The sequence below is a fragment of the Scardinius erythrophthalmus genome, assembly GCF_964197995.2.
Source record: "Scardinius erythrophthalmus genome assembly, chromosome: 20".
Classification (NCBI taxonomy): Eukaryota; Metazoa; Chordata; class Actinopteri; order Cypriniformes; family Leuciscidae; genus Scardinius; species Scardinius erythrophthalmus.
In genome coordinates, this window is record NC_138240.1 from 18397297 (window position 1) to 18421727 (window position 24431).

The window sequence follows — 24431 nt, forward strand, 5'->3', positions numbered from 1 at the left end:
TAATATAGATTTACAGTAGTAACATTAAATCATATTTTATTATATGATATGATTAATATCATATTTTTTAAATATGATGGTTTCATTATTATAAATATGGTGATTATCTCTAAGATGGACACCCAACTTAATATATGATATTTACTATCTGAAATGGAAAAGTCAGCATTATCATGTTAATTACTGTGCCTTTCGCCCCAACAGCAGGGGCGCCTTTTACCCCAAATACCATACTTTTACATATTCTTCAAAAAAAAAAAAAAAAAATCCTTAAGAAGACATTTGTCTCAAAACATATTCAATTCTTTTTTCGTGAATCTCATTTGCTACTTAAATCTACAACATTGTAAAAAAAAAAAACACATGAATCAATTAAGTTAAACAAACATAATTTGTTCATGTAACTTCAACATCATGGAATGTAATCATTTTAAGTGACCCAATGAAGTAGTCTCAAGTGAATTTCAGAAGACTCAAATTCATATACACATTCATCCTATAAGATTTCATTTCTTTTAGTGTCTCACATTTGAATTAAATTATAGCTAGCTATTAGCTTGCAATAGCACTTATTAGCATCTTAAATGCTAAGACTTACAAGCTCCTTCAGCCAAAGCAGTTAAATATATCTGAATCAGTCCACAGCCTAACCAAATGCTCCAATCTACTCCACAATGGTAACTCACTGTAATTTAAATGGTTCGAATAACCAAATGTTAATGGTTCTAATGTAATTGAACATTAAACACAATTATACACTATCAAGTCTTCCCCTTTTCTCATTTCCTCAAAAACACATAAAATAACACTTAATTTCAACATTTATTCTCTCTTAATTCAGCCATATGCAAAGCATGCTGGGAACTAACAAGCACCACCCAGTTTTAATTAATGCAACACAAATCATTCATGTAATCCAACACAAACGGATGTTATTAACACAAAATTAAGTTAGGACAAAATGTATAGCAATTGTGTTGCTTAAAGGGTTAGTTCACCCAAAAATGAAAATTCTGTCAGTAATTACTCACCCTCACCCTCCTTTTTATGAAATCTGAGAGCTGTCTCACTCCTCCTGCAGGCTTATGGACACCTCAACTTGCTGGCCCAGAAAATGTATTAAAGACATTGTTAATATAGTCCAAGTGACTCCAGTGGCTCAATCTTAAGTTTATAAAGCGACGAGAATACTTTTTGTGCGCAAAAACAAACAAAAATAACGACTTTATTCCACTATTCATTTCATTCTCTCTCTGTGCCTCGAGTTAGTTTACGTAGTGTTTTTGTGTTGCACTTCACCACGTAGGCTCACTATTGGGCGACGCTGGTCATGTGTGTTATACGTGGTGACGTGAAACACAGACGCGCTACGCAAAAACACTACGTGAAAAGACTCGAGGCCCAGAGAGAAGGAAATGAAAAGTGGAATAAAGTCGTTATTTTTGTTTGTTTTTGCGCACAAAAAGTATTCACGTCGCTTTATAAACTTAAGATTGACCCACTGGAGTCACTTGGACTATATTAACGATGTCTTTAATACATTTTCTGGGCCAGCAAGTTATAGTGTCCATAAGCCTGTGGAGGAGTGATCCAGCACTCAGATTTCATCAAAAATATCTTAATTTATGTTCCGAAGATGAACGAAAGTCTTACGGGGTTGGAACAACATGAGAGTGAGTAATTACTGACAGAATTTTCATTTTTGGGTGAACTAACCCTTTAAGCTCATTTTAACTGAGCAATTTGAACAAGCAGCAAAAATCATTTTTTTTCAGTGAAGGATCAGATCATTTCCACGTGCATCTTGAAAAGCAGATGTTTTGGAAAGTGCTATGGCAAGTTTTTGTGCCGTCTAGTGGTTATATATGCCATAGCCGTCTAGTGCTATGGCAAGTTTTTGTGCCGTCTTTTACCCAGTGGAGCCTTTAACCCCATTGTACCCTACATTTCTACATTACTGTTGACCCCAAACATAACGACTGTAAAGTCACTCTCAGAAGAACATGAGGGTTAAGCTGTCTTTTTGAACCTCCCACAAAAATATTACAAAGAAACAGCAACTGTTCAAGCCAATCAATGAAACTTAACGTATGTGATTCATATGTTAGTTAATGGACTTATTATTGTTATAAGATGCTTTTCATGCGTTGTCCTAGAAATGTAACTAATACAGGGCAAACATTGTTTCCAAGAATGAATATTAATCTAAAAGTGGCTTTCTCGGCCAATTTGCCACTTGTCATCTCAGCAGCACACATATCTCCAGCAATGGAAGTTTTTATAGAAACATTGCTGGCAAGCTGTGATGTGATTACGCCATCCATCTTGCCATATTTGACTGTTCAATTTGCCTTCCCCTGATTGTTGAAAAAAATAAACAATCATGCAGCACAATATCTCTGAGGAGAGAAAACATTTTTGGACTGTCAGAGTTTTACGGCTGGGACACTGGCAGGTAGATTAATGCTATCGCCTGCATTGTTACACACCCAAGCAAATCCTCCAGCAATTAGAGCCTCTCGTTCAGATGGAAGAGAGGATACAGAGACAGCAGGCTCAAGGTGAAGCAACAGCAAGCGTGCTGCCCATGGCAGGTTGTGCTCCACAGGTACTGGGTGTAATGAGACTACAGAGACTATATATGACCATTTTCTCAAGCATGATTTGATCCAAAGAGCATCTAGAGGTTCAGTGAAAGCAAGAACATCTGATGATCTGTACGAAGGAGTTCACACAACTACTTCTTTGAATAGTGACCAAGAAATAGTGCAAAGTTGGAAATATTTAATATTCCTTTTTTTTTTTCATCGTAACTATTTCCAGGTTTAAATTCCTTGGTTTTCTGACAGAAACTTGTTTTTATTTCATTACATCACAGAGTGCCTTTTCTGTGTTTTTTTTTTTTGTTTTTTTTTTCACTACATTGCATTTCTCTACCCTGTCTAACCACATCCTCAAGGTCAGAAGAGTTAATTTACACATGGCTGCACATTTGATGGCACTTCTGTCATGGTCACATTGTTGTCCTTTCTTCTCCAGGCGGTATTCGATGTGGACAAGAACAAAGGTTTAACCCTGATTGAGGTTTGGGAGGGTCTGACACCAGATGACATTAAGAAATGCACAGGGACAGACTTCGAGGTGAATGACACAACTGATGAATTACACAAACAGTTAATAAAATTGAACACTTTGCACCATACTTTATGTAGTATCATTGCCCAAAAATACATTTAACAACAAATAAAGCCCTTTAATGCTTTAATGAATTATCATCCAGAATACAAGTTCATAACTTTGACTTCTTTTTTTTTTTTTTCTTCAAACAGGTCTCTCCTAACTTAAAAGCAATGCAGCAAATTTAACACATTTAGGAAAAATGCTTAATTTTGTTTGGATGGCAGACGGAAACCAAACACTTTTTAAATCCCCAACTCAACTACTTTTAGGTCTTCAACTGAAGATTTTCCAGGACATTTCACTGAAACATATTCAAAACACATATTTAAAAGCCATTGAGCCATCACAGTAACTTCATCTGTTCAAATAAAGTCCATGAATGTGCAATAGCCTGAATTTTTGTTTTAGCAACATCAATTTATTTAGTAAAAGCAAATGTTTTGTTAGAATATTGAATACAGAATTTTGTCAATAGGTTAAACAAGAAGTATTGTGTTTAATCACACAAAACAATCCCATCTGCATTTCATAATTAAAACACAATTGCCATTAAATTTATCTTCACAGGTCTAAGGCCTTAAATGTTCTGTTCAGTGTGTACATATTTGAATTAAGCAATAAATGTCTATTAATGACCTGGGCAAAAAAAAAATCTTGTGTTTTTATATTCATGTACTGCAGTTTATTGTTAAACCCTCATATTGTTTTAAAGTTATTACTTAATTTCTTTAGTGGAACACAAGATGTTAAGCAGAATAGGCTAGTTAAGAGTAAGCTAATGATTATTTATTTACACGGTCCAGTTCTTTTGGTAACGTTATTGATTATTTCCATTCTGTAACTGCCTTCGATGCCTAGGGATAGGGAAGTAGGCTAGCTAGCAGACACTTTAACACCAATGTTATAGTCTATTGTCTTTGAATTGCTGTCCGAGTTGTATGACAACGATTACATTTCCACAAAATCTGTTATTTGGAATAACAAGAATATTAAAACAAATCTGTGTTTAAAAACTGGTGAGTTATTTTAGAGTAATCGAATATAAAAGTATTACATCCACATACAGTATAATAGAAGAATTAATGGTGTTTAAAGATTTTAGATCATTACATCATACCATTTTTAACTGAGCTGATATACTGAGATTATAAAATATGTAAGAAAGAAAAAAGAAAGTATAGAATACTTTTTTCATTTATTTAATGTTATTTCCTAGATAATTTATTTGGATAATTTATTCTGTAACAGTGAGAATACTGTGTAAATCTTCTGTATATTTGTGTTTGTGACTTGTCCTGCAATAAAAAGACAAACGATGTGAGGGTTTTTTTGTACGATGGGAAAAATTATATAGACAGGAGTCATATATACAGTATATATATATATATATAGATATATATAGTAGTATATTTTATATACTCTTATGTCAATTTTCTCAACTAATTGTTAAATTTCACATCCATTAATGCAAGTGGCTTGAAGGAAAAGCCAATATTATTGTTTGTTTCAAAACAACAAACAAACCTATAAAAAACTACACTAAAGAATAACTACACTTAACTTTATGGAAGTTATGTTGCTGCTTCAAATTAAGTATAAATTGTCATTTCAACTTAAATTATATTAAAACGGACTTAAATCAAGTTGAATCTCATATAACTTAAAAAAAGTTGAAATTGCTTAACTCATTTTAAAGTAATGTAAAAACATTACTGCATTATTGCAACAGTGCATGCCAAACAATAAAATGTCTATTCCTTTTTATTGAATTAACCTGCTTTACATGTCCTCCTGCAATATTAGTCTGAGACAATGGAACTCCTGGTTAACCACAGATCAGATGATCTCATCATAATCAAGTTTCTCTGTCAGTTCGCTTTAAAGGATAGAGGACTTCACCCTGTGGTGGCCCTCCTTTCATTGCATCTTTTCTAAATTTAGCCTAATGAAAGTGAAAGGTGACCGAGACTGTCTTTCTAACATCTCCTTAAAATTGGATAGCCTTTTTTAATAGTTGTATCATCAGTATTTATTGAAGCTCTGCAATTTAAGCTTGTTGTTTTGTCATTTGTATGACGCATCTGTTTACACTTGTTGCACAACCGTTTGTTGCTTCACAAATTAGTCTTGCAAACATGTACAGCGACTGTGTTAATATTAAACTTGAAAGAGTGAATGTGTGTGATGCACGGATGGAGGATTCGCCCGCCCTGTTCCTCGACACAAACAATAGTTGTTCAACAACATCAAATGAATTAATGAAATCCGCACGAGCCTTGCGCGCGCCACATGCTATCTAATTGTGCCCACACCCAGCCAGCAGACACATGGGAGGGAATCATTTAGACCTGTTACATGCAACGAGCTTATATATGTTTGTAAAGACGCTCTTTAAATCCAGAAATCTGGGGAAATTGTGATGCATGTGCGGCGCGCGCCGTCTCGGGGGTGTGGTGATGCTCGTGCTGTGAACTCACGCGAGCGCGGGCGCTGAATACTAGAGCACTCCGAGCGACGCACGGACACTGAGCACCGGAGAACCGACGACATGGCTTCGTCTCAGGGGAAGAGCGAGCACCGTTATGCGGACTGGATGTCAAGTTTACCGGATACCTTGCACGGTGTTCCTCTTACCAACCTCGCCATACCGGGTAAGCCTCGTTATGCCTTTATGCGCGTAGACTATAGTAACTGTGAACAGTGAGAAATTGCTGCAGATTATACATAGGCTATGAATGAAAATATGACGCTTGGGGTCAGGTTCTTGAATGACTTAACTGACCCTTTAAAAAAGTTTTTTAGTAGGTTATTTTCGTCAAGTCTTGCTCAAAACACACATCGCAGTGAGAGTGTTCTGCTCATTACATAAAATGGGTTCTGCTTATGACATAAGCTATTGTGTGACTAATAGGTTGTCGACATTAATATTGCTCCAATCCAGCGAGTTTATAATAATGATAAAACGTGTGGCATAAATTAAATAGGACACTTGTTGCTCGAGGCTCGAAATCCGTCTCTGCGACGGATTAAGAGACACATTACACATGTGCCACAGCTTCCTTTGATACAATATTACGAAATAACACAGATAATATATATACCCATACTGTAGTTAGATGATCAACAAAATAAATCAATAAAAAATTGCAGGAAATAATTTCTTTGTCACTATTTGTTTCTTTTTTTACACATCTCAACATCTTAATGTTAGGCAATAGTCAAAAAAAAAAAAAAAAACTAAACAACCATGAAACAATACACTCTTCAAAAAATAGGTTCTTTATTGCCATGTGTGGTTCCATGAAGAACCTTGGGGCCTTTCCATTGGAAAAATATAAAATAATGTTGTTGTTTTTTTACTGTTCACTGAAAGGTTTTTTGGGGAACCAAAATGGCTCTTCTATGGCTTCGCTGCGAAAACCCCCACCTTTATTTTTAAGAAAGTAAAACACCTTATTCAATGCCAGTATACTTTCCATCATACCCCATAAAACCTTTCTCACAGGCTGTACTCTCCATAATACACTTTATTGTGCGTAACTTGCAATTGTGAGTAACTTCTAGATGGCATGTATGTTATGACTGGAACTGTGATTGTTGACGCTGTCCTGAAGTGTAGAGCAATAAAAACCTGTTGGAAGGCATGTTGGAATCAGAGGATGCAAGATGTGTTTGCATACATGCGTTGCCCATGTTCATGGTACAACCAATTTCATTCATCACTTGTTGAGTGTATGTCAATATTTTCTGTTGAGACTAATCGTGATTGAATTCTCAATACTTGCAGAAATCTGTTTGAAACTTCATGCAGGCATTTTAAAACATGGAACAAGTTTGAATATTTTGCTGTTGTAAGGCACTGGTGTTACGGCCTATATAGTGGTATATGGGTTGTTGAACAGCACCAAAGGCTGGAGCAATCAGCCCAGAAAGCTCTGATTAAAACCCTGATTAGCGTCTATGTCACTGATTTCCACCATGTGCAACTGGGATTATGCTTTCTTGATCATACTGTACAGTAAGTGCTCTGACTTCAGCGTACTGTATGAAAGCAAACTTAACTGCATCATTTGTATGGACCGATGCAGTGAAGAAAATCACCTCATGCCACTGATACTGGTCTGGTCTGGATTCATCATTACAGCACTAGCACTGAAGCAGTATTTCCTATAAGGATAACTTGTCCCATCGCTCTTTTGTAAAACTTTCGTAAAACAGTGTTGTCAGCAAGGCTGTGGGTGGGTGATGGAAAGTTGTAGTGTAGCAGCCGTTTATCAAAAGGCTCTAAACGAATTGTGTCTTGAGTTAAAATTCTGAACACGTACCACTCCCACACAGATCTCTTGCAAATCTGTGAGCTTTTGAGTTGATCTCACAATGCACAGTTAAGATTAACTCTTGAAGAAATAAGATATCCATTGAACCCTGCCCAGGGGCTCGTATTCAATCAATCAATCAATCAATCTATCAAATCAATCTATCAAATCAAATCTGTCTGTCTATCATTTAACACCACAATAAAGCTTTTGTCCGTCCATTCATTCATCAATTGCTTTGACATAATGTTAGTCGAGCTTTATTTTGCTTAACTCACGTTCAAAACAAAATATAAATCATGTTTTTCAGTTTTATAATTAGAGAAAGCAATGGTCATTTTAGCTCCTCAGGATCAATTCCTAAAACATGATCATTGATCCTTCGACTTTGTCTCATGAATATTTCAGTAGTGTTTTATTTCAGCCTGAGGCATTTTTGCTTTCATGCTGTCATACTGTCAGGCTACTGGAGGTTTGCATGATTCAGAAAAAAAAATATTTTTGTTTTTTTTTATAAACTTGCATAATGCCTGTATTATACAGGCAACATGAAACTAAAATCAACCTATTTACTTTGTTAATGCATGTTCTTGGCATTTTAGTGCATGTTATTCCGAATATTTTTCCCCTCTGATATCACTATGCCATTGTGAGTCTGACTGTAAATATTCTAAAATATTAACCAATTGAGTGCAACAGTGCCCACCTATGTTAGCAGTCTTGTTTAAAAGTATAAAATGCATAAAAGTATTTGAAAATCAGACCAAAAAAAAAAACAAAGGTACAAGTGTACTTAACAAACTATCCAAGAAGCATTATGAATGACATCAATTAAAAACAATAAAGAAGTATAACTATATATAACCATAACTACTGATTTAAAGGTATATATATATACATACATACATATATATATATATATATATATATATATATATATATATATATATATATATATATATATATATATATATATATATATATATATATATATATATATATATATATATATATGTATATGGTGGAGAGTTCTTTGCAGAATAGGTAATGTAGTTTTTCACCTGGAATTTCACTCTTTAATTATTCAATCAATAATTACTTTTTTTTTAGTTGAAATAACAGGCTGTTTTTAACAGTTAGAAGTTATCGTCAAAATCTATTTCCTTCTACCAAACTTGTGTTTGGTCTGGCTCCATTCTGGTAACTCCCAGTTTTCTCAATCCAATCAATTCTCAATGGATAGAAAAATGGATTACAAATAGCCATTCACGTTGACTTGAATCTTTATCAGTAAATCTTGAACTCTCAGCCAAAATGTATTTCTAAAATCAATTCCTTTCACATACAATCGTTTTTGAAAGATTCTGCTTCAAACGTCATCAAAGTCAGCCTGTGGACATATTATAAGGACATCCATGAGCCTGATATTTTTAAGCACTGCCACTCAAAAACTGTCACTGCCACCTCCTGCGGCGTGAAGGTCAGTGCTTACGCTAAAATAATCTAGTGTGTCTTTTATTTCCTCTATCGGAACTCTTTTTATAGTCGTTCCAAACGAAGAGGTTCAAGAAATCATTGTAGCCTCTCAAACCTCTCCTTAGATTAAACATTTGACTGATCCTCCTGTTGGAACTCAACATTGTTTACTTGTAGCATCGGTTTTGGCAGTATTTTGGAGGTCAGCTAGTCGTCCTCCACATATACACACTTGCAAAAACATGAATCATTTCTTCTATTGGCAAACAAGTCTCTTACTGAACAGAATAGATAGTCTACATTCTGCCCGCATCTTGTAAATGCCAGTGCGGATTTTTATCACCAGGGAATGCATTTATCCTTTTGTTGTAGACATTGAACAGAGTTTAGGTACAAAATGAACCTGCGTACCTGTTAGAAAAATTCTTTTGAGTGGCACTTACACTACTGCTCTTCTGGATGGCTGGCTTGATGAGGTCATCACCCTGTTACAGTTGCCATTGTCACCTTCACTGGCGGCACGAACCGGGGCAGAGGAATTGTGTCAGTGCTGAGAGAGGCACTATGCTAAAGTGTCAAGCCCACAGAATAAGCAGGACACCGCTGCTTTATCGGCCACCTGTATGCTTAGAAAGCAGTACGCAGAGTGTTGCAGTTCAGAGATAGGCATGGAACCCTGGTGTAACGGATTGTTATGGAGAGCCATAATTGGGATTCATGCTATGGCTCTCATATTTTCATGCATATCTGCCCTTTAATCATGTAATCAGCTTTTGAGTGGCAGCCAATGGCAGACACAAACAGAAAAATCTGTGTTTGGCATGTGTTGATCTTCAGTAATATAGTAATACAAACAGTAAAATTGTGCAATATTATTACAATTTAACATAACTCTTTGATGGTAAAGCGGAATTTTCAGCATCAGTCTTCAGTGTCGCATGATCCCTCTCAAATTATTATAATGTGCGGATTTGGTGTTTAAGAAACATTTCTTCTTATCAATGTTGAAAACTGCTTAGTATTTTTGTGGAAACCTTTATCATGATTCTTTCATGAATTGAAATCTCAAAAGAACAAAAAAAATTTGAAATATTTTTGTAACATTATATTACTGTCACTTTTGATCAATGTAATGCATTTATATATATACACTCACCTAAAGGATTATTAGGAACACCATACTAATACTGTGTTTGACCCCCTTTCGCCTTCAGAACTGCCTTAATTCTACGTGGCATTGATTCAACAAGGTGCTGAAAGCATTCTTTAGAAATGTTGGCCCATATTGATAGGATAGCATCTTGCAGTTGATGGAGATTTGTGGGATGCACATCCAGGGCACGAAGCTCCCGTTCCACCACATCCCAAAGATGCTCTATTGGGTTGAGATCTGGTGACTGTGGGGACCATTTTAGTACAGTGAACTCATTGTCATGTTCAAGAAACCAATTTGAAACGATTCAAGCTTTGTGACATGGTGCATTATCCTGCTGGAAGTAGCCATCAGAGGATGGGTACATGTTGCTCATAAAGGGATGGACATGGTCAGAAACAATGCTCAGGTAGGCCGTGGCATTTAAACGATGCCCAATTGGCACTAAGGGGCCTAAAGTGTGCCAAGAAAACATCCCCCACACCATTAAATAAATTGTGAAATACTCAGACCGGCCCGTCTGGCACCAACAACCATGCCACACTCAAAATTGCTTAAATCACCTTTCTTTCCCATTCTGACATTCAGTTTGGAGTTCAGGAGATTGTCTTGACCAGGACCACACCCCTAAATGCATTGAAGCAACTGCCATGTGATTGGTTGATTAGATAATTGCATTAATGAGAAATTGAACAGGTGTTCCTAATAATCCTTTAGGTGAGTGTATATGAAGAGTTCAGATGCAAAAGCCTCTAAGTGCCATCTGAAATTTTCTTCTAGAATTATCATTTTTATCAAGCTTGTATATAAGTTCAGTAATTTCACTTAAATGACAATTCATAGGTAATTTTCATTGTAATTTTGTATACACACACACACACACACACACACACACACACACACACACACACACACACACATATATATATATATATATATATATATGTATATGTACATAGATATAGATATATAAATAGATATATACCACTCACTTTAATATCAACAAATCAGAATATATTTGTAATATTTATTTTTAAATGCTTTTGTAACATTAAATTACTGTCACAATGTAGTGCATTATATATATATACATACATAGATATAGATATAGATATACAGTAGATATATAAAAAGATATATACCACTCACTTTAATATCAACAAATCAGAATATATATATAGCTAAAAATCAAACTTTCTGTGGTTGTTGTATGAACAGTAAAAATGTTGAAGGGCACTGGAGCCCTGTTAGTTATCTTGCCCTATTTTTTATACATGGTGTGTAATCCCTCCTATTCACTAATGAAGAATGGAAGAAGGGATTACATCACTAACCACAGCTTTTTGTTGATGAGATTCACCGAGGCTTTGTAATCCAACTGCAGTCGTATGTTAGAAGTGTTCTTGACAGGTCTAGCATTTGACCTTGAGGCAGCAGGAGTGTGTCATTAGAAACTAGTCTGCTATGCCAAGTCTTTTTCCTGTCCATGAACAGCATCCATAGGCAGATATAGGCTAAACTCTTTAAGTATATTCACTTTTGACTGATTGTACATGCTCAGCTTGAGACCAAAAAAAATCATCAAACTCAAGGCACATCTTTGTTGCAGATAATCGTTCTCTGAAAATTATTTTAATTACCCATTTTTCGTTTGTCCTATCTCTCATTTTTCTTCAAAAATGCATACCCAAAATGTGTCCTGTGATGAGGTGTAGGGATTATTTATTTATTTCCTGACAGACGCAGACGCACATACAAAATGATTTCATTTATCTAAAGTTGCACTATAGTGGCATGAAAAGTTGTAATGGCTTCAAACCTCGAAGGCACCATTTACTTGTGTCTGATTCATCTTTAAATCTGTCTATCCATCCAATTGTTCATCCATTAATCCTGCACTTTAGACCCAAAAGAGAGGATGTTTGGCCTGCCATGTCTCAATAAACAAGATAAATGGAAACGATTAAGTGACCAGACATGAAAGCACAGTCATTGGAAAAAAAAGAGCCACTTTTTCCTGTAATGATGACTTTATTTCCCGCTGAACTGTGAGGCGGTCCACTGTGGTTGACAGTGACATGCCAATCTTTTGTGATAAGTAGTTACATCCTCACAGAGCAGCCTAAAGGTTCACAGTAAACCCTTGAATATAATCTACTGTAAGATTTGCTGCTGCTGCTGTTTTTTTGTTTGTTTGTTTTTTATTTGTTTTTAGAATGATAGCATTTCACTGGTCTACAATTTGTGATGTAGGACAGTCAATCCAGGGAGATTTTGAAAGATCACATTGGAAAATAACTCATGTCTTCTTTCACCATATCCACATAAAGACAATATAACAAGGTTTAGGATGAAAACTTTCTTCATCTTGGTGGCATTCAGTGATATTGATAACAAATGTCCTGTGTCATATTGTGAATTTTGTTGTATGGTTATATAATTTGCTTTTTATTTATTATTTAAAAATCACTAAGTAACAACTGTAGACAGGTTTGTGTCCTCTACACAACAAGATTTATTGTTTCAATAATCATCTCTGGATTGCATGTTTCAAAAACAGAAAATAGTCTTTAATCTGCTCTAATGTTCCTCCTCTCTGAGGTTCAGAGGTGAAACATGAGACCAATCAGTCTCTTTCATTTTTTTAAATGGTCCATTTTCCCAGAAATAATTTATATCCTAGTACCCGCTTAGTGCATCTCAAAGCATGGATCTCGTAGCAAGGAGACACTCCTTTGCATTTAGCTGAAGAGCTATTAAAAAGCTAAATAAATGCACTGGGTCCTTATGGAGCTGAAGTTGTTAAGACCTGTAGAAATTCACCTTGTTTTCTTCTGTTAAACAACCATACAGAGTTTTAGATGTGGTTTTCTTTAAGGTTTGCACGAGTTACATCTTAAGGTGAAAAGACAAGTTGCTATTCATTCAATTTTAAAATGATCCTCCTGTTTAAAAATATAATAAAAGAGGATGTTTTATAACATACATTATAGGTGTTGTGTTTGGAGAGAATGAATGAAAACCATGTTAAAATAGTAATGTATATTGTGCTGCGTATTTTCATAAAAACTGATCTTACCATTACACTGACATCTTACCTTCCTTCACAGTTTCTGATCCAATGAGACATACATGGAAATTGTGTTAGAGGAGACTTCCCTCCGTTTCCACGAACCAGAAGGCATTACCTGTGTCGAGGGAAATGAGACATTCACTGTTACTCATTAATCTGAATTTGACAGAAACAAAGTCTGTATATTTCCAGGCCAATCTGTTTAATGAACATTCATTAGATAAATGACACATTTTTGTCATAATAGAGACAGATTGTCATTGAACTGAAATGGTAGCAAATCTCTGATGGTTGTAATTCAAATTCTTCTAAATTTTCTTTCTTTCTTTCTTTCTTTCTTTCTTTCTTTCTTTCTTTCTTTCTTTCTTTCTTTCTTTCTTTCTTTCTTTCTTTCTTTCTTTCTTTCTTTCTTTCTTTCTTTCTTTCTTTCTTTCTTTCTTTCTTTCTTTCTTTCTTTCTTTCTTGTTAAAGCAGCATCTAATGCCTCCATCATTTCCACTGGTTTTGCTGTTGTGGTGATTGCCGAGATGTCTTTTCCGAGCAGACAGCTGTTTGCCTAATGGCTGAATGTTGATGGCTACAGTGCTGCCTTCAGATGCAGAGACGCATTGTTCATTCATTAAAGATAATATTCAGAGAGTCTCTCTCACACACACCGGCTATAGACAGCTTAATGCTTTCATTTAATTACATTAGCAATGCATCTATTTTAATTTTTGTTTTGATTTTTGAGATCAAACATAGCACCTGGCTTTGCTCTGTATTTAAATTGAAAGCGTGCTCATGGACTCTGGCAACGCTTTTCCCCCATGCTGCACTGCTGCAGTCAGGGTGCAAGTGTTGGCTATTACATTATTACATTATTTTATTTAACCATTGCAACAGCCATTATATGTATTCTCAGGTTCCTGCTGTACAAAAGTGCCACAGATTGTCAGATTTGAGTCTTTTTCAGAGCAAGTCACCTTAAAATCACTGTTCTCATCATTTTTAGAGCAGATGGCCCCGCACCAAATGGCACACTTGATGTGTATTCGTAGTCTTGTGCATATCCGTGAAGTCCACCAGACCATAGAAGAGGGCTATTCCATAATATTAAGATGCCAAATTTAATATTTTTCGGGGGCATGCAAACCAGAATATTTTGTTGATGAAAATCTGCTATCTACAGTTTTATGCTATTGTATATATAACATTTTTTTACTAAATAAATTATGCACCAGCTTTGATTCTTAATTTCAGGATATTCAATATATAAAACTTAAACTATTTAAGCTACTTAACAGAATATCAAAACAACGAAAGTTTTGGGGTGAACAACATTTTTTAAGATGTTTTTGTCTTATGGTCACCAAGGCCTCATTGATCAAAAATAGTTGAAACATTGATATTATGAAATATTTTTAAAATGTAAAATTACTGTTTTCTATTTTAAAATATTTAAAAATGCAATTTATTCCTGTGATGGTAAAGCTGTGCAATATTACCCCAGTATCAGCACTAGAACCGTTTCACAGTTTGTATCACCCCATTGGCAGTCAATCAAATCCACCATATTTTTTTTACAAATACTACTGTTGTTCTGTCACGGAATGTAGTTTTAAGAGTTTTTAAGGCAAGAATGTAGTTATTTAGACCTCATATGTGACTCGTATATAAAAATAGCGCCTCTTTTACTATTTGTTTAGACGCTTTCACAGATGTGAGCTCCAGTCCGTCAGTGGCCGTTCAGCGCTCATGTACCCGCCGAGAACAGCTTTATCTCGGCCAGTCATTCTAAAAATTTGCCGCTGGCTTTTAGATAGTAGTTAAACATGAGATATAATTAATTTGGGGCATATCAAACAGGAAATCTTTGATCTTATTAACCTATTATTTGTTCCAGAGCTAATCGATTTGGGTTAAGGGGAAAATTAAGTTTCATAACTTTGTATTTATGCTATATTTAACTTAAATCCTGTTTTAGATCGCTGCTTTTGTACGTTTGACTGAATTGTTTGCTTGTGTTTATTTCCTATTATCTTTTATAATGGCTATAGTTGTTAATTTAAATATTACTGTTAAATTAATATATATTTACATAAAGATTATGCCTTATACTACAGGGCTGTTGAATGCTTGAATCTGATTGGGTGACGAACGTTCTAAGTTGTGCAATTATTTTCAGGGAAACACACAGCTAAAGTAGTTCCAGGCAGGTCTTGGTCTTACAGTTCCATATCACTTTGCCAAATAATCTCAGTTATTTCAAAGGTCTTTGCAGCCTACAACAACAAAAGAACCAAAACCCACAATGACACTGACCAAGCAAATAAATATAGTAAACAATCCGTTGTTGTTTCTTATTTATTTACTCACTTGTCCTGTCAAACTGTTGTATTAATGCAATATCACACTTGTAGTCATGTGATATGGCTGTATATCAGCACGTGTTAATTCCTACGGCCGAATCATATTCTGTATTGTATTCATCAACAAGATATTGATCTTATATACAGTGAGGAAAATAAGTATTTGAACACCATGCTATTTTGCAAGTTCTCCCACTTGGAAATCATGGAGGGGTCTGAAATTGTCATCGTAGGTGCATGTCCACTGTGAAAGACATAATCTAAAAAAAAAATCCAGAAATCACAATATATGATTTTTTAACTATTTATTTGTATGATACAGCTGCAAATAAGTATTTGAACACCTGTCTATCAGCTAGAATTCTGACCCTCAAAGACCTGTTAGTCTGCCTTTAAAATGTCCACCTCCACTCCATTTATTATCCTAAATTAGATGCACCTGTTTGAGGTCTTTAGCTGCATAAAGACACCTGTCCACCCCATACAATCAGTAAGAATCCAACTACTAACATGGCCAAGACCAAAGAGCTGTCCAAAGACACTAGAGACAAAATTGTACACCTCCCCAAGGCTGGAAAGGGCTACGGGGAAATTGCCAAGCAGCTTGGTGAAAAAAGGTCCACTGTTGGAGCAATCATTAGAAAATGGAAGAAGCTAAACATGACTGTCAATCTCCCTCGGACTGGGGCTCCATGCAAGATCTCACCTCGTGGGGTCTCAATGATCCTAAGAAAGGTGAGAAATCAGCCCAGAACTACACGGGAGGAGCTGGTCAATGACCTGAAAAGAGCTGGGACCACCGTTTCCAAGGTTACTGTTGGTAATACACTAAGACGTCATGGTTTGAAATCATGCATGGCACGGAAGGTTCCCCTGCTTAAACCAGCACATGTCAAGGCCCGTCTTAAGTTTGCCAATGACCATTTGGATGATCCAGAGGAGTCATGGGAGAAAGTCATGTGGTCAGATGAGACCAAAATAGAACTTTTTGGTCATAATTCCACTAAACGTGTTTGGAGGAAGAAGAATGATGAGTACCATCCCAAGAACACCATCCCTACTGTGAAGCATGGGGGTGGTAGCATCATGCTTTGGGGGTGTTTTTCTGCACATGGGACAGGGCGACTGCACTGTATTAAGGAGAGGATGACCGGGGCCATGTATTGCGAGATTTTGGGGAACAACCTCCTTCCCTCAGTTAGAGCATTGATGGGTCGAGGCTGGGTCTTCCAACATGACAATGACCCGAAGCACACAGCCAGGATAACCAAGGAGTGGCTCTGTAAGAAGCATATCAAGGTTCTGGCATGGCCTAGCCAGTCTCCAGACCTAAACCCAATAGAGAATCTTTGGAGGGAGCTCAAACTCCGTGTTTCTGAGCGACAGCCCAGAAACCTGACTGATCTAGAGAAGATCTGTGTGGAGGAGTGGGCCAAAATCCCTCCTGCAGTGTGTGCAAACCTGGTGAAAAACTACAGGAAACGTTTGACCTCTGTAATTGCAAACAAAGGCTACTGTACCAAATATTAACATTGATTTTCTCAGGTGTTCAAATACTTATTTGCAGCTGTATCATACAAATAAATAGTTAAAAAATCATACATTGTGATTTCTGGATTTTTTTTTTTTTTAGATTATGTCACAGTGGACATGCACCTACGATGACAATTTCAGACCCCTCCATGATTTCTAAGTGGGTGAACTTGCAAAATAGCAGGGTGTTCAAATACTTATTTTCCTCACTGTATGTGGCATTTCCTCAATAGCAAAGTCAATGTTGTCTTTATCATTTCTCAAAGACTGGTTACTTTTGCTATTATACATGAGTTACTAATTTAGTTCCCTTTTGGAATATTTGATATGAGCCATAAAATTGTATCACTCATATTTATGTTCTCTCTTAATGAATATCACTAACTCAGAAATCTTCTCATCCAGGTTCCCACGACTCTTTTAGTTTTTACATCGACGAAGCCTCACCAGTTGGGCCGGAGCAGCCGGAGACAGTGCAGAACTTTGTCTCTGTGTTTGGCACTGTGGCCAAGAAGCTGATGAGGAAGTGGTTGGCGACACAGACCATGAACTTCACCAGCCAGCTGGAGGCTGGCATCCGCTTCTTTGACCTCCGCATATCCACCAAACCCAGAGACCCCGACAACGAGCTCTTCTTTGCACACGGCCTGTTCAGCGCCACTGTACGTGAAGGCCTGGAGCAGATCAGCACCTTCCTGGCCTCCCATGCTCGCGAGGTCGTGTTCCTGGACTTCAACCACTTCTACGGCGTACAGAACCTCCATCACGAGAAACTGGTCCAGATGTTGCGCACCATCTTTGGAGACCGACTCTGTCCGGTAGTGTTTGCTCAAGAGGTAAGCCTGAAGTACCTCTGGGAGAAAGAGTTTCAAGTGCTGGTCTTCTATCACAGTCCAATGGCTCTGGAGGTTCCTTTCCTGTGGCCGGGTCAGATGATGCCTTCTCCTTGGGCCAATACTACAGATCCTGAGAAACTCATTCAGTTCCTTCAAGCCTCAGTAAAAGATCGGAGACGCAAGGGCACCTTTTTTGTGTCGCAGGTGGTTCTCACTCCCAAAGCAAGCACCGTCATGAAGGGTGTCACCAGCGGTCTGAGGGAGACCATCACAGAGAGGTAGGATACTATACACCATTACAACATCCATTCTGTGTGGCATCAAAGAACGTGTTGACTCATTAGATCTTGCTCTCCGTTATCTTCAAATCAGCGCCAGGCAGATTTTTTACAGTCCCAATTTAATCTCATTACAGTTATTAGCCGTTGCTCCGAGTCTCTTGGGCTTCACTGATCAGGATTTGTCAGGCTTGGTTAGAAACATGAAACTCTTGGCAGAAAGCAGATTTTGAAATAGCTCTGGATGACAGAATGACATATTCAGTGCATTAATTCTAGAGTGAACCAATATTCTGCTCATTCAAATGACTGGGAGGGGGCCTTTCCACTTCTCGCATTGAATACATTGCCATCTGCGTCTGTCATCTTCTGTTTTTCTTTTTCACCTGTCAGCAGGAATGAGATATAGTGTGCCATTAGGCATGTAGCTAAGCACAACCATAATATCTAGGAATTGTAAAGGAATTTAATCATTTGATTTCTCTTAATGATTCTAAGAGGAGTTTCTTAAAATAATGTTAATTTAGTATATTTGAGATACAATTATTTAGAAAAAAAATTTCCCAGATGATGAAATAATTTAGAATAAGGTAGGTGTTTTTACGTTTATGTTTAACATAGTCTTATGAACAACAGTCATTTACTATGCTGAAGTCTAACAATTCGTAAAGGGGTCCTATAATATGCTTTTTTTAATTTACAACTTATTGTGTGTGTAATGTTTTTGTTTTAGCATGAAAAGGTCTGCAAAGTTACAATGCACAAAGTCCACTCCAAAGGGAGTTATTCTCTATATCAGTAAGCACTGTTTTTTATCTCCTTGAAATGCCTCGATTGTACACTCTAAAAAAATGCTTGGTGTTTCAACCCATGTTTGGGTCAAATATGGACAAACCCAACCGTTGGGTTTAAAATTGAATTTAATGGGTTGGCCCATATTGGGTTGGTCCATATTTGACCCAAACATGGGTTGAAACAACCCAGCATTCTTTAGTGTATAGTCTTAGTATATAGTTCTTACGAGAACATACACGTCAAAATATTTCTCATTTTAATAATTCCCACTCAAGGCATACGCAAAAAAAAAAAAAAAAGGGCAGAAGCCTGGTTGAGTTTCGTTAATAATGTGTTAAAACCTGTAGTTATGATAACAGGCTTGACTTTCCAAAACACTGCTCTAAGCAGTTGACCAATCACAACACAATAGTCCAGCCGACCAATCAGAGCACGTTGTGCATTTTAGAAAGATGAGCTTCATAGAGAACTAAACAGAGCGTTACTGACAGACATGGAAGAGAGGTGCTGCAATAATGTAAAATATGTGAGAATTTTCTTTTGATTTTCAAACTTTCAAGCATGAAAACTCATTCTGTAGACCCCAAAAACAATATCAAGAATTTGAAAAGGGGTATATTAGGTCCTCTTTAAATACAACTTGAAATCTGTATGTGTTTAATTCACTAAAAAGAACTGGTTCATTTGTTTGAGAATCATTTTAACTGCACTGGTCACGCTGTATGGTTTTGATTCACTAAAAAGAACTGGCTAAGAAAGTTTGTTCAGTAATCAGACTATAGGCCTACTTATCATGCTATATGTTTCACACTATATGCTACGGTTCAAAAGTTTGGGATTGGACTCACTGACACCAAACTTTTGAACGTTTTTTTCAATTAATAGCGGTGTTGGGTCGTCACTGAATATTAGTGCAGGAAACTCGGTAGAAGAATTCAAGCGATTCCATTAATGGAACCAAGCATCATTCAGTTATGGTATTTAAAAAAGTGTAACCTTTTCTGAACCGTAATAATACCTGTGATACCACCTTCATGCTCCACATACGTAGCGTAGCCCCCTGGGTATTTAGTGAGGAGCTGCACATTATTTCTCCTTAATGTAACTGGAACATTAACTAAAGGGCAGAGATGACACCAACGTTAGTCACCCTGGTTACTGGAAGACTCATTCAGAAGTGTGATCTCAGAATGTAACACGTTAAGCATCAAATCTCTATTTTCTTTGGAAAATGTGCACATTGGTCATAAATGTTCATTTTATGACCAAAGCCGATGTGATATTTTGGTAGATTGTGTCATTATTTTTTTGCATCAACTCTGCTTATGGCAAATGAATTATAGATGAGGGGAGATGTGGGGCTCAGAGAGTAAAATGATACAATCTCTGCCAGCACACTGAAATCTGACAAGCATGGCGTCTTATTAGCTGATAAAGTGTCCTAGCCCCTGCATCACCTCGGAGTGAGCAGCAGAGCATGAGATCTCCTGAATCATAGCCCTCGTAGACCTACATGTAGCTAACAATACATATTAGTTTTGTTACAAAACCTAGTGAGCTGCCTCTCTAGATAGCATCACAATCATACAATTTATGCTTCCTCATTATTATGGAAGCCCATTTCCGCCACAAAAGAAAACAAAAATCTGGCTTTGGTCAATTATAATTATGATTAAGCAAACATGATTTTTCCCTTATGTGGTGGAAATGTGCTTCCATAGGAGATACCCTGTTTTGACCAAATTTTAAGGCAAATTTTATCTTTTCAATGAGAATGAAAAATGTACAATAAAAGTATAAAAGTAGGGAGAATGCTGTCCCAAAATGCACTATGAGATGGCTGACGATGTGAGAGAAATGTTGATTATAACATTCATTCAGTATTGAAAAGTATCTGCAAATAATATTAGCGAGTTAAAATAATAGTAATTTAATAGTAATATAATAGTAGTCATAGTAATTTAAAGTTAAAGTAACTAATTAAAGTAGTAATTTAAAACTAATTAAAGTATTTGTTTTAACTGTTTTATCCAAATTTACATTTAAATTTAATCGTTTAGCAGACGACTTACAATTGGACAACAATATGCAAGTACTGTGACCATTCCCAGTTTAGTCTAACACAGTACACGCAAATTTATATAGGCCTAAAGTATATGCTTATTAAACTATTGCATCACGATTCAAGACGAACAACAAATCCTGTGTGAGTCTACTGTGTACTTTGCATGAGGAGCACTACTTTTATGGCACACAGAGTTGCTGACTACATTCTAAATCGGTCATTTGTGAAGTAACATTTCAGTCAGGATGCTTCCTTAAAAGGCAGCAGCCTATGTTAGCAGCAGGCAGCAAGGCAGTTCACTATGTTTTGAAGCTGAGCTATTTGTTTCACAGATGTTCAGTTTGGGAACAAATTCCCTTATATTGAAACAGACTGTATATGTGTGTTCTTTCAGGGCTCTTCCTAGCATGATGCAGTGGGTGCGCTCTCAGCGACCCGGGGAAAGTGGAGTAAACATCATCACGGCTGATTTTGTGGAGCTGGGGGAATTTATCAGCGCTGTTATCACCCTCAACTACTACCTGGATGATGAGGACGAGAACGACACCTGAACCTCCAGATTCCCCACATCACTTGTGGTATCAATTACTTGCTCCCTCTCCTCTTTGGCATATTTTTAAGTTTTACTTATTTATTTATTTTGGGGGGTGGATCAGAGAAGCTCTGTTCATCTGACATTTTTCGGGCTAATGAAAAGCATGAGAATGAGCACAGAGATCAGACACAGTCAGGTGGAATAAATTCAGGTTTTGTCTGAGGATGAATGGGGGCAGATGGTGATTTCATTTATTTCTGGGTGAAAAAGGTGACTGGCCTTTTCCCATGTTTCTCTGCTTCCTATCTGTTGGACTACTAGTTACTGATTCACATGCTTGAAACCTTAATAAGTTTCCCAAATTCTGCTTCTGATGAAAGTAACAGTAACGTTAACTCATTTCATGGGAATAAATATTGTTTGTACAGTGAATGTGATGCTGAATCTATAGTAGGTTTATTTCTAGTGGTCATAGTAACTTGTAAGATTGTCGCGTTGTAAATACTTGTAAACCTATTGAATTGTCACTTTGCTCACTATTAGTCATGCCCGAACATACATCAAGAGTAGAGGCTAAGTTCGGGGCCTCGATCTGGTCTTACAATGTTGAAGAAGTGAACTATTAGATGTTTGTACTCACAACCAAAAATTGCAAATGTATGTAACAGCATTTTTGCCTTTCTGCCATTATAAACACTAAGAAGTGAGGCTTTGTATCTACATTTTTGTAGTTGTTTTTCAAGTTATCAAACATATGGAAGCTTGTTTCCGCCACTGAATAAAAATTAGAAAAGGTAATTGCGGCATTTTTATCTTACAATTCTGATTTTGTTTACTCACAATTGCGAGTTTATATCTCGCAATTTTGACTTTTTTCTAAGAATTGCGTGATAGAAATTTGCCATTGTGAGTTATAAAGTTTATGTCTCGCAATTCTGACTTTATTACACAAAATTGCAAGTTTATATCTCACAATACTGAGAAAAGAAGTCAGAATTGCGAGATATAAACTCACAATTACGGGAAAAAAGTCAGAATTTGTGAGAAAAAAAATAAGAATTGCGAGTTTATATCCTGCAATTCTGACTTTAAAACTGGCAACTGCGAGTTTATATCAGAATTGTCAGAATTGTGAGATAAAAAGTCCCAATTATATTTTCAATCTTTTTTATTCCATGGCAGAAAAAGCTTCCATACTAATGGACACTTGTATATATCCGTGAATGTATATATTCTTTGCGTTTGCACTGCTCTGACTGTGGACTGTTAAAGAGTGGCCATTGATGTTTGCTAGTGCAGGACAAAAATCCCCAATACATTCCAATAATGACTTAATAATGCACAATTTGCATTCAGTTGTAAACATGCATAAATAGGGAAACGCACAAGGGACTCACTTAATGGGTGTGAACAGACTTATTATAACACCATTTTCTAATTAGCCAGACTAATTGAATAAATGGCCATGCTAATGTTTTAATCACACAGATGCCAAGTAATTGAATTGGTTCAATATATGACATTATGGAACAATGTCCCTTTGTCTTTCCTGTTCAGATTAGTCCTAATAGGCTGCAACATTAAGGTCATGTGACAATGGAAAACCAGCTCAGAAAGTTTGCAGCATTATTTGTTTAAATCTTGTTCATTAAAGGCAGGGTAGGCGATTTGTTCCAGAATTTGTTTTTGTTATGCTGGTTGAAAGTCTCTTCACATCCTGATAGCAATCACTAAGTTATGTGGTCTAGATGTATTTATATGGATATGTATCGTCTGTGCAAGGTGTAGCACCATAAAATGTTTGTCCAATCATTGCATTCAGTCCAATGTCCTACCTGCCTGTCAACGTATGCATTTCCATACCTCTGCGCACCTTGCTCGCCCAGACATCACGTCATCAGTGCGTTTCATGCTATGCAGAGTTAGACAGACATCAGTCACAGAGTACCGCAACCAAAATAGCAGCCATTTTACAGTTCCTTATGAACCAAAACAACAAGCTTATGCGGCGTTCACGCCATAACTACCGTAATTTGTAAGAAATGGAAACCCGGCCGTCACGTTATATTCGGAGCGGTTTGTGACTCGAATTTATGTGTTTCAATGGCAACACTATCAACGTCAAAATTAATCTTCAGCAGTCAGGTGGTACAGGTCAGTGTTCTTTAAGTTGTTTATGTTTAATATTATTATAATGTTATGTGCTTTCAGACATGAGGTAGTTTAACACTGTCGCTCAAGGCACTTTTGTTTGCTCCCTGCTGTATGCGTTCATGCGTTTTAAAGGAGGCGTGGCCTTGGAGACGCTCTGAAGGGAGGGTGGGATCTTATGCTTTCAAAGCTAGCTCGCTATTGCTAGCCTCTCTGAAAATTGCCTACCCTACCTTTAATGTGACAATCCCATGGCCAACCTGGAGCATGGACTTGTGTAAATGCATTAATTATGCCTTTGTACAGTATGAAATCGCATGTAGTCGTCAAGGTCGATAAATTGTACGTAAACGTTCTATGGGTATGTGTCCTACTCTAACATTTCTGACTGGTGTACAATAAATGTAAATACTGCATATAAACCACATGGTGTGTTTCTTTGACATAACACTCTTTTTTTTTTGTCTCAATACTGTATTCAAAAATACATGAAAAACGCCATTCATATATACAGTGACTATCCCATGACAGGCAGGGGGGAAAAGCATAAAACAGGAAATTATGTCATATGTTGTGACTGGGTGTCAAGTACAATAAGACTTAAATTCAGAAAAACTGACTTTTTTAAGACAAGACAAGATTAGTTCAGGGGCCAGTTGCATCTAAGTTAAAGGGGCTATATGCAACTG

General features: G+C 36.7%; 2 protein-coding genes across 2 annotated transcripts in view; both read left to right on the top strand.

Moving 5' to 3' along the window:
- The window catches only part of oxct1a (3-oxoacid CoA transferase 1a), a 51972-nt gene extending 47466 nt beyond the window's left edge, over window positions 1–4506 (top strand). Inside the window, exons 16-17 of the mRNA XM_081349254.1 lie at window positions 3040–3141; window positions 3330–4506. Of these exons, the coding sequence (XP_081205380.1) occupies window positions 3040–3141; window positions 3330–3365 (138 nt within the window). The 3' untranslated portion in view covers window positions 3366–4506. The remainder of the gene's footprint in view (window positions 1–3039; window positions 3142–3329) is intronic.
- A 982-nt stretch (window positions 4507–5488) lies between these two features.
- plcxd3 (phosphatidylinositol-specific phospholipase C, X domain containing 3) lies at window positions 5489–24161 on the top strand. Its single transcript, XM_081349378.1, has 3 exons — window positions 5489–5831; window positions 17488–18196; window positions 21451–24161. Exons 1-3 carry the CDS (start codon window positions 5729–5731, stop codon window positions 21605–21607), a joined length of 969 nt encoding a protein of 322 aa, XP_081205504.1. The 5' UTR covers window positions 5489–5728; the 3' UTR covers window positions 21608–24161.
- Window positions 24162–24431: the final 270 nt, after the last annotated feature.

Bases quoted from the DNA above. Each gene is read 5' to 3' on its own strand.
- plcxd3 (XM_081349378.1), top strand. From the start codon at position 5,729: ATGGCTTCGTCTCAGGGGAAGAGCGAGCACCGTTATGCGGACTGGATG. The intron at 5,832-17,487 runs GTAAGCCTCGTT...CTTCTCATCCAG, and splicing joins TACCAACCTCGCCATACCGG to GTTCCCACGACTCTTTTAGT. The intron at 18,197-21,450 runs GTAGGATACTAT...GTGTTCTTTCAG, and splicing joins AGGGAGACCATCACAGAGAG to GGCTCTTCCTAGCATGATGC.